We start from the raw sequence: 10,884 nt of genomic DNA, 5'->3' as shown, positions 1-10,884 counted from the left end.
GATTTTTTAAACATTGTCTAGTCAAAGATGACTCTAAGAAATAAAGAAATTTGACATAATTTTAAAATAGTAGTCACTAAAATAAAAAAATAAATCTAACTGAAAAAAGTCCAAAAAATCAACTCCTGTTTTTTAATTTTAGCCAAATGAAAAATGAACATTGTTCAGGGAAAAAAATGGATCGTTGCCAAATATATTTCTCAAAATCAAATTTATAAAAAAGGAAAGTGACAAGTTTTTGAACTTTCTGCTGTTTTTATTTTAAAAAATTATAAAAATAAAAAATTCAGAATGAAAACGAGATCTATGGAATGAAAACCATCCCAAACAGGTCCCCTAACATTTTTATAAATAATGTACAAACACATTCACAAGTTTTGCTGTGAGTCCCAGTCAAAACTAGTGAATATATATATATATGACATTTTCCAATCTTATGTACCCAAATTATTGGTTCAGCACAAAAACGAAAGTCTTAAAAATTATATATTCTCATATTAAAATTTTTAATTGAAAGTATACGCTTCGTGCCCATTCATCCATTGCTTCAGAAGATCCGGTCTCAACACACTTTTGCTATTGTACCTGAACTAGGAGAGGGAATTACAAGGGGCTGTGATCAGATTATTATTATCTTTAAAAAAATTATATTTCTGTTTTAGCTAAATTTTGTATGGGATATTTGGTACAAGCTAAGCTAACATTTAATCTCTTTCCCCGACCAAAAATATAAAGACATCTTCATTTCTTCATCTCACCTCCTTTAATGTAAGGAGCTGCCTCCTCCTCCACCGCCTTGTATGGGATATATTTTCTTTTATCACATGTAAAAAGCGCAAGTTGTAATAGAAGCTATAACTCTACAGAAAAAAAAAAAATGAAGAATAGAGTGGAAAATTGCTAAGATATTGGGAAGATAAAAGCCAAAACCTCCCTCCTGTCTTTATGAAAACCATTTCTTCCCACTATTGGCGGCCTTGAGCTTCATCACAAGTTGTTCCCGCTGAGCTTCTACCTCTGCATATTTGAGACTCATGTCCAAATAGCGCTCACTAATCTCTCTTAACTCGGCTTCCAGCTTATCTGCTTTCTGTTTTTCTTCTTCTTTGTTGATTGCTTGACCAATTTGTACCTCCTCAGCCAGCAAACTGAAAAGAAGAGAAAAACCCATTACAACTGTTACATATGGAACTAAAAATGCTTTCACTCTCTTACGCTAGCATTTCCCAATGTTTGGTTGCGATCTTGAAACTAATGTGCTAGTGATTGTATTAGTGGTGGTGATGTAGTGGTGGAAATGGTGGAATAGTGGTTGTGGTGGTGGCAGGTGGTGATGATGGGGTGGTTGCAGGGTGGTAGAAGTGTTAGAATAAATTTGAATTGTTTTTCTTTTGCTTATTTGAGATTTCTATATTTGGGATGTTCTATCTCAATTGGGAGTGTGTTTCTTACTAGTTTCATACATTAGAGCACAAAATTGAGTTTTTGAGTAAAAAAGGTCACCCAAGTAAGAGTTTCCTACTACTAAGGATAAAAGCAGAAATCAATGTTTTAAATAAGATCTAGTAGATTATACTCTCCAACTTCATGTTTCAGCTAGTACACCATTTTGGCAATGTGGACTTGAGATGCATTCAACTCAAAACCCAAAGAGTTCATAAAAAATCTGAAATGCTAATAAAGTAGAATTCAAGGTCTGACAGGGCATGCAATATGTTTCACAGCAGTTAAATGCATCAGTTTATTTTGATCCAGATTACTTGGTAGATATCATCATCTCTCTCCTAAAGCATGTAAAAACCTAGAAGAAAGGATGTTCAAAAAATTTTATTACTGCAAGGAAATAACATCTCTAGGGTATGAGCTGTAAGAAGCAAAGACATACTATGCTAAGAATAAGAACATTGCTCACCTCTTAAGCTGTGCTTTATACAAGTCATTTGCCTCCAAAGCCTCGGCAAGTTCATTCTCAAGAAATTGTATCCTAGAAGCTGTATCAATTGCTGCCTTTGGAGAGCTTGCCGTATTATCATATTGTTCATCATTGTCCTGAGAGTTAAAAGGAAAACGAGGACAAGAAAGGTGAAGTTTGTAATTTACATATGCTTTGTAAATAAAACCACGAGAATAAATATTATTCTCATTTATTGAGATTGGAAAGTCATAATGGAACGCAGCAAAGCAGTATGATAATATTACGTGTCTTTGATGGAGAGCTATTCCTTGATTTTCAGTCTTCACACATGATTCTGATTGATCTTTGCTTAATTGGACAATGTTACCCTCTTCCTTTTTCTGTCAATACAACACAAACTTTACAAATCAGTGTTTTTATTCTTCAAATCCAAATAATATCAAATTAAAATGAGACAGAAAAATAGCTGATGAGAACCTCTGAAAGTTTCAATTCCTGGTTGATAGAAGTATTTGTAGCACAGGATCTTGGGTCTTCAACAAAATGGTTACTTCTGGACTCAATTTGTTCCTGTTTTACTTCTTTCTTCTGCTTCAGCTCCTCTTCAAGGGCTTGAGCTCTCTGGAGCCACTCTTCCTTCTCCTCCTCAACATGTTTTATCTTCCACAGAAATTGGCTATTCAGTCTTTTAATTCGACCAAGCTCATTTTTCAGCTCAGAATCCTGGGTGCATTGTGCTTGACTTGCAGTTAAATCCCCTTCCAGCCGCAACATCTTTTCTTCCAAGGCGTCTTTACTGCGTTTGCAATTCTCCAATTCAGAAGTAGCCTTCTGCATGCTTGAGATTTTCTGAAGAAGTGAGATTCTCTCGGTCTTCAATTCTTCATAATCTCCAGATAAAAATTGTAATGAGGTCTGCAGTTTTTCATTTTCAAATTTTGTCCCGTAGAGCGACCCCTTGAGAACCAAAACTTCATCCTGAAGAGGTGAAATTTTCTGCAATTGGATTTTCAGGCCGGAAATTTCTTCTGTAAGTTGTAGCCTTTCATGTTCAGCTGATTTTAGTTTCGATTCAAGACTATTAATCGTGCCTTTGAGTTTGTCTTCATTAGATCTGACATCTTCCAACAACCCCAGTAGCTTTTCATGGTTAGCCACCAGAATTTCATGATTTTCTTTGGAAACAGCAAGCTCATTCATCAGATCTAGTATCTTTCTGTCACAGTCCATGTGGGTGATCTCAATCTTCTTCTGAGACAACTGAAAATTTCCTTGGACTTCTTCAAGATCAGCTTCAGGAATCTGACCAGTGAGGTCTGCTACCTCTTGATGGTTTTCAACTTCAGCTGCCTTCTCCGAGTAAATTAGAGTAAACAAGCCATCCTTGACAACAAGTTTCTCTTTATATTCTTCATTTTGTTGGCGGAGAGCATCCAGTTCTGAAATCCAAATTTTCTCTTTTGAGGCAATTTCCTCAAGAATTGCAGAAAATTTTGCATCTAAATCTTCAATCTTTTCCAAGCAGTTAAAGAATTTATTTCGCGATACCTTGAGTTCCACTTCCAAAACAGTACAACACTCTTGCAATTCAATTTTTTTCTTTGTTAGCTCTCTATTGGATTTTTGAAGTGAACTACATTCTTCAATGAGACTTTCTGCAGTTGCTTGCAATTTCGGATTTGCTTTTTTCAGATAATCGCACTCTTCTTGAGCCTCTAACCACCGGTTTTGCATGTCCTCTGTCTTCTGTTTCATACTAATCTTTTGAGTCTCCATTTCATTTTCCAATTTTCTTATATCATCCTGAAGATTCAAAACATGAGATTCTGAATGCTGCAGTTCCAAACGACTTGCCTCCCTTGCCTCCGTCAAATATCTTAATTGAGCCTCCAAGCCAGCTATCCGTCCCGATAAACATAAGTTTTCTTCTTCTAGTTCTGACAAGTGATGCTCTAATTCACATCTGGTACTTTCTAGCTCCAGTGATTTCCTCTCAAGGACCTTGTTGTCTGAAATTTTGGATTCCATACTGCTGCTTAGCACCATCAAATCATTTTTCAAATTATCCAAACATTCAGAGGTGACACTTCTTTCTCTTTGCATGATTTCCATATTTCCTTCCATCTGTTCTTTTATCTTTTGGAGATCAGAAATTTGAGTTTCCAAGTCCCTTTGATGATGCCTTAAAGCTTCGATCTCTTCTTCCCTCAGCAAAAGGTCAGCATTAAGATCTTCTATCTGAGAAGTTTTTGCCAACAGTTCCTTACTCAGATCTGCAACTCTGGATTTTACTTCCTTATTCGAACTGCTGATTCCTTCACTACAAGCACAAAGGGTAATTTTCTCCAAATTATCACCCTCTGGTTTGTTTTGGATTTCATTAGCATTTGTGGATGTGATCACTGTTTCCGTACATGGAAGATTGTCTTCACACACAGCTATCTTTGCTTCAAATAATTTGTTCAGCTGGACCAAATTGTCCAATACAGCTTCCTCCAGTCCTTTTTGAGTAGTCAGTTCTTTACAATATAAACTAAATGAATTATTAGCAGCATATGTATATTCAGTATCTACAGGTGAATAAAGAGTATACCGTTGCTTCTTTACATTGACTAAGAGAAGTTGGAGCTGTTCAAATAATGCAGGCAGCAATTCAAACTTATCAATGGCATTTAGAGATTCAGAGTTCTCCAACTTTGTACCAATATCTGCAGGATTGTCCTTACTTCCAGTTTTTTCCCCTTGGCAATATTCTAACTGTCGCTGCAGTGCAGCAATTTGAATTTCCTGCTCTTCTATTTTAGAATGACATTTTTGAAGTTCAGCATTAAGATAACAAGCTTCATCCTTGAAAGACAGCAACTGGAGTTCCATTTCAGCACACTTATGTTCAAGATCTACATTTTGAATCCGTATATGATTGGTGGCAACTCGTTCAATAGGGATTTCCTCATTCTTTATCTCCTGTTTGAGCTGGCATATTTGGTACCTAAGTTTTCTTACATCAGATTCAGAGGCACTATTTATTGGTAGATTCTTTCCGGCTTCTTTTAGCTTAAGCAGAAGTTCCAAGTTCTCATCTGTAAGCTCATTGCAATCTTTCTCAAGCTCCTGAACCTTTTCTTTTAGAACTTCAATTTCTTCGATCAGATTGAGATCACCTCTATTTTCAGACTCCGTTACTGTTGAATCTCTGTTGCCAAGTGCTTTTGATAACTTTGCTTCCAAGTTGATGATTTCCTCCTCTTTCACAGTTAATTTACATCTCCATTCCGCTTCACAATCCTGAAGAGTTTGACACTTGAGGTCTCGTTCAATTATTATCTCATGATTTTTGTCCTCCAGTGTTTTTTCTAGATGTAGAATGGTACTTTCCAAATTCTTTTGTGATTCTCGCAGCTGTTGCAGCTGGAGTTCTAAATTTGAGTAGTCCTCTTGTTCAAACTCTGCATACGAAACAGTTATCAGGTGTTCCACAGGACTACCTTCCAAATCTGAATCACAAGAGACCTTCCTCATTTTCTCTGCCGAAACTTCCTCGCTTGGATTTACTTCTCCATTGTCCTCAGGCCTGAAACTGTACTTTTTACCTGAATCACCAAATTTAGATTTCAGCACTGTGAGGTTCTCTATCTCCAACTTTTGTTTCTCTATTGTCTCTTCCATTTCCTGAAGGATGGAAACAAGCTCAAGGTTTGAGTCCTGTGTTTTCTTAAGCTGCATAGCCAAACCATCATTCGAATCTTTCTGAAACTTGATTTCATCTTCCAATACTTTCTGAATATTATCCATATCCTTGGATTGAATCTTCAAATTCTCAATACCTTTTTGTTTCTCCATCGATTCATCTAAGAGGACTTTTAAGTGTTCAATTTCCTGCTTGAGCCCATCACATTCTGTACGTGATGCAGAAAGCTCCACATCAAGATTTGTCAGTTGTTTTGACTGCTCAGCAAATTCCTTACTCAATAATTCCCGATCAAGCATTAACTTCCGAGCATTTCGTTCCCACATCCCAGCTTCTGCCCGAAGTTCTTCAATTGTGACCTCTTCAGTTTCCAGAAAATTTATAGAGGAACCAGCATTTCGTAATGGTGACGTGATATGTGAGATTTGTCCATAGTTTCCTCTTTGATTCTGAAGATGCCTTACTGAACCAGAGTTCACTGAACTATTAGATGAGTTGTTTGAACCGGGAGAATCATAGACGGGATGAGAGCCATGAGGTGCACAAAATTGCGAGCCAGCTGAATCTTGCCTTCCAATGACATTTTGTACAACCCCACTTATGTTACTTTGAGGAGAAAAGCTTTCCCTTCCTAAGGAATCTTCTGTTGAGTCAAAGCTACCTGATGCTGAGAAACTTGTCTCCTGCAACAAGAAGAAATTGGATTGTTAGCTCCATAGGGCAGCATGAAGGCCATGAAATAAATCTATTTGAAGTGTGCCAGTAGGGATATGGAAAAACAATATCTGACTAAACTAAATGAGACATCTCTTGCATAATTCCATGTGATATTTGACAAAATGCAGAAGCCTTGATTCCTGGTCTATTTAATTCAAAAAACTGAAGATTTAAGAACACTATGGTCCATGAAATGGCTTTTGAACCTCCAGATTATTAAGATAGTCTCATTATACTCCCAGGTAATAAGAACGAGATATTTCTCAAGTGTGCAGAGAAAAATCTCCCTGAAGAGTCACCACCATAACAGTAATTAATAACCAAAGTAAACAAGTATGTGATACCTAATATAGTGACTGTATTTACATCCTCAAAACAATTCTCCAAATAACATTGTATCATTACATATGAGACTTTCCAAATGATACCTATTAATGTTTTAAACTTCAAGACAATAAAACATTAAGATAAGCTGTTCTATGATGGCAATTATTTTTTATGATATATCATAATATTTTTAAATATTTACAAAAGAACAAAAGAAAATTGACCTAAGAGACCTTATTATGCCCTCCTTCCCACAAAGAATGAAAAAATTCTGGATCAAGATCCATGGTAGATATCATACACAGTTTGAGCATACTTGAGGGTTTGGTGTGACTGTTGTCAATTCAGCCAACACACAAGATGAGATTTTACCATCGTATTAATATTGCTGAATATCAATATGATTAAGCAGTAAGAAAATAGCTGTGAGCAGACAAAAAAGGCAGCAACTTTTTATAGAAGTACTTCAACACATCACATTATGAGAGGTTTAGGTGAGCATACCCTGCTAGCAAGATCCCCTGGATGAGATGTACCATCCAAATGGTTACTAGAGGAAGATCCAACACTCCTAGTGAATGTACAATCAGACACCTCTGATTTATTTTCCAAATCATCAAGATCTGAATTTGCATCTTCCGCAAATGAATTTGTGTGTCTCTGTTTTTCTTCTCTGAAAAAAGACAACAACAAACTTTTACAACACACACACTAAAAAAAATAGGAAGAAGAAAAAGCCCGTGTGAGACAACAAACCTGCTTTTTGTTCTTGGAGTTAGGCACTGAATCTCAACCTGCAGAAGAAAGATGATAAAGTTCTTGTATCAAATGAGGGGTTAAAACTAAGAGTTTTATTTGCTAAAACCAAATGAAATCTAGGTTGATGGCCAACAAATCCAAACTCCAGTTGGAGCACTAAGGATCAAGTTCAATGCTTAAGAATGTTGTGTATCTGAATAGGCAGTGTTTTAGTATTACCTCCATTATCTTAATTTCCATGAATTAAATCCACTCACTTGAGTGATTGAGGTTTAACATGAAGCTTAAATCTTGAGATAACATCATATTCGTGTCAACAAGCATTAAGGGATAAACCCAATTTGTGTAAATTTTCGATGGCGGGATTTTAAGATATATAATTTGATATTACTAAAGTGTGACATGGTAAGAGTGTTGCACATGTGATTGGATACACCACCCTCTCCCACTCTCAATCAGCAAAACCATCATTATTGTTTACTACAAGCATTTGGTATGTCACCGAGGAGGGTCGGAGAATATTGTGGTGGTGTAGAGAGAAGGATTTTGTGGTGGGTGGATGAAAATAAGGATAGTATGATAATTTTATTTATTTCTATTAGAACAGTTGCAGGAAAAATCCTGACAATGGGGTATCCGTAATTTGCAGAATGTGAGGGGGAATCCATGTTTTTGACAAACCTCATGGAGTGTGTCTTTGTAATTTACCCAAAAATATATCAAAAATATGTGCAACACTTCCAGATAAACTAAAAGAGTTTTAGCATCATGGATCATTAACCGAAAACAAACTTTGGAAGCATTAGGAGATGACTCACTTGTAAAACTGTCCCATGGTTGCACTTTTTCAAAGGTAATGAAACAGGAATAGAAGCTCTTGAACTCATGTAACCTGCCAGATTAATGGTAGCCTCTCCAAGGATACTGGATCTAGCTGAACCCTACAATAAGCACACTGTTAGTTTGATGTTATCAATTGCTATGACCATGAAGAGGAACCCAGTGAGAAAAAATGATGGTTGGCACACAGCTTGTCAAATCTTAATTAAAACGATATTAAAAGACACAATGGTAATCAACATAGGCATGAACCATCGAAACGACTAGCTTGAATAAGTATTGCTCAAATTCCTTTGGAGCTTCATCCTGTGAAATCCAGACAGACTCTGACAAAGTCTCTGTCCATCGACACGTCCCATTCCGTACTGATGCTTTCCCTGATTTGCTGACAGTTTTCCCCGTTTCTGTGGAGAGAAGAGAGACATAAAGCTTGTCCCATCCTTTGGGTACCTAGAAGGGAAAAAAAAAATAGAGAGAGCAAAACCATGAAAAAAAAATAAATTAAATGAACAATGTAACAGGGAAAAAAAAAGAAGTTAAAACAAATAAGCTTGGATAAAAACTCAAAACAGAAATCATTGGGTCATAATTCTAGGGCAGGGGAGACAATAGCGTAAGCCAGCCTGTTATTACATTAGATTACAAAGTCCATTTTTTTAAAACTATTCAATCAGTCAACATGTTGTGATAGTTACAATTTCTTAGGTAGTGACATCCATATGCCTTCACTCTAAATCCAGAACCGCCTAGCATGACTGTAGTAGTGTAATTCAAGCTGATGTTGGACAGAAGTCAGCAAAATCTAATAGAAGTCCTATTTTGTATCACAGTTCAAAGATATAATATCACTAGTGCATCAAAAAGAATGCATTGATTATTTGTTCTTGTTCTGTCATACAGAAGAACTCTCTGATAATAATGAGAGCCATGGCAGGCTTGAACAACAATACTGTATCAATGTATCACAAGTCAATATTGCTGGATGCCCAACCAGAGGGGATTTGACAATCCAATTAAAAGAACCCATGACGGAACTAGGAAATTCAATGGGCAAACAAAAGGAAAGACGAACAACCTCAAGCGGTTGGCCTAGTGGGTGCAGATTGGGGCCTGCGGGTGTGCTCCCTCCAGGTCTCAGGTTCAACTTCCAATAGGTGTTATCAACTCCTTGGGTTACTCCCGTAGGCTCTGCCCAATCCACGTGAATGGGGTGCTTTGCATGGGTTCTGAGATTAGTTAAAGTGTGCATAAGGTGGCTTGAACAACCGGTTATCAAAAAAAGAACTGTAGTGGCTGAATATAAGTTGGATATGTGATATCATACTCAATTGAAAACAGGATCCAGTAAACTTGAAAACATTTTAGTAAGAAGTTTCCTTCTTCCCTTCAAATTAATTCAGACGAATTTTCTACACATGAATTGTGGTTAGATCATGAGGATAGAAAATTTAATAAAATATTTTCTCTCCTCCATTGGCATACATCCAAGTACCCAATACAAAATTTTCTTATTCTATTAGCCAAAATGGTGCGACTATCAATAATGCGAAAGCCATCCCAAAATCCAAAGCCAAAGCCATCTAATCACATCAAACACATCCCAAAATCAATAATGCGAACACGAAGCAACAAATCCAGCAAAGTACTTATTAATGAAAACAATCAGTTTCATCATGAAGAACTCTAGTAATAACATGAATCTTTATTATTAGATAATTTACACTATTTCAACACAATGTAATATTAACAACTCTTTATCAATCAGAGAAATATATACATGTCTGGTGTGTCTCCATACATATATTATTATACATAGTAACAAAAACGTATATATACATGTGAAATCAACGTAAATTGACTATTTTTTCAATGGAACAGCAAATTAAACGCATTAATGAGGCCAAGCAGAGATCCAAAAGATCAAAATTTGAATGAACAAACACACAACGAGAGAGAAAAAGGAGGGTTTTAGAGAGAGAAAGGGGACCTGAAGAGCCTGAATGTTGGAGAAGTTGAAGTCGATTCTCTCTCCAGATTTAGTAGACGATTTGTGCCTATGCAACCTGAACATCTTCTCCCTAATCATCGCTCTCTCTGCATTCAATCTCTCCTACTTCGGTTCAACAACTCCATCTTCTTCAATTCCAATACACATTGTGTGTGTGTTTTAGAGAGAGAAACGAACAACGTGAAGTGGGGGTTATGGGGAGAGAGAGAGAGAGAGAGAGTGAGCGTTAGCTGGCGGTGGAGGTGGTACTAGTATTTATTTATTTATCAGTTGCTGCTATATTTGCGTTGTTATTTTTTTGTCCTTATTAGTTATTGATATTTCTGTTTTGTCCCCATCAGTTTTTTGTAATTTTCTATTTGTACCCTTCCTATTAGTGTTGTTGTTTTTCAGTACAGTTGCATTGTAAAGACAGTTGTAGGACCAACTCACCCATGTTCACGGGTCCAAATCTAGTTGCTCCCAATTCAATGATACCTACAATATAGTATCAAGATCTTTTATTTATTTTTATATTATATACTTATACATATAAAATCTATATATAATCCTGTTTATATCGTATCTAGTGTTTTATTTTTTACACAATTGTTTTCGAGTTTAGTGCTAAACACATAAATATTCTCGTTA

General features: G+C 36.3%; 1 protein-coding gene across 2 annotated transcripts; it reads right to left on the bottom strand.

Moving 5' to 3' along the window:
• Positions 1–600: 600 nt before the first annotated feature.
• Positions 601–10,482, bottom strand: LOC114321222 (uncharacterized). 2 transcript variants are annotated; one of them, XM_082872984.1, is made up of 10 exons: positions 10,234–10,482; positions 9,322–9,472; positions 8,499–8,696; positions 8,225–8,347; positions 7,404–7,441; positions 7,152–7,320; positions 2,393–6,286; positions 2,200–2,295; positions 1,913–2,049; positions 601–1,148 (listed from the first exon to the last, which is right to left on the bottom strand). In XM_082872984.1, exons 3-10 carry the CDS (start codon positions 8,499–8,501, stop codon positions 944–946), a joined length of 4,665 nt encoding a protein of 1,554 aa, XP_082729110.1. In that variant the 5' UTR covers positions 8,502–8,696; positions 9,322–9,472; positions 10,234–10,482; the 3' UTR covers positions 601–943. The 2 variants fall into 2 exon arrangements, with proteins under 2 accessions (XP_082729110.1, XP_028124191.2); XM_028268390.2 differs by lacking the exon at positions 9,322–9,472.
• Between the last annotated feature and the right edge of the window lie 402 nt (positions 10,483–10,884).

This window comes from Camellia sinensis, chromosome 1 (assembly GCF_055761805.1).
Source record: "Camellia sinensis isolate YWXY chromosome 1, ASM5576180v1, whole genome shotgun sequence".
NCBI classification, from domain to species: Eukaryota; Viridiplantae; Streptophyta; class Magnoliopsida; order Ericales; family Theaceae; genus Camellia; species Camellia sinensis.
The sequence above is the reverse complement of the archived record's forward strand: the minus strand, read 5'-3'. Positions and strand labels throughout refer to the sequence as shown.

Excerpts from the sequence above, each read along its gene's own strand:
- LOC114321222 (XM_028268390.2), bottom strand. The coding sequence starts at position 10,332 with ATGATTAGGGAGAAGATGTTCAGGTTGCATAGGCACAAATCGTCTACT. Across the intron at positions 2,050-2,199 it reads TAGCTCTCCATCAAAGACAC|GACAATGATGAACAATATGA; the intron begins GTAATATTATCA and ends TTTAACTCTCAG. Across the intron at positions 1,149-1,912 it reads TATAAAGCACAGCTTAAGAG|TTTGCTGGCTGAGGAGGTAC; the intron begins GTGAGCAATGTT and ends TCTTCTTTTCAG.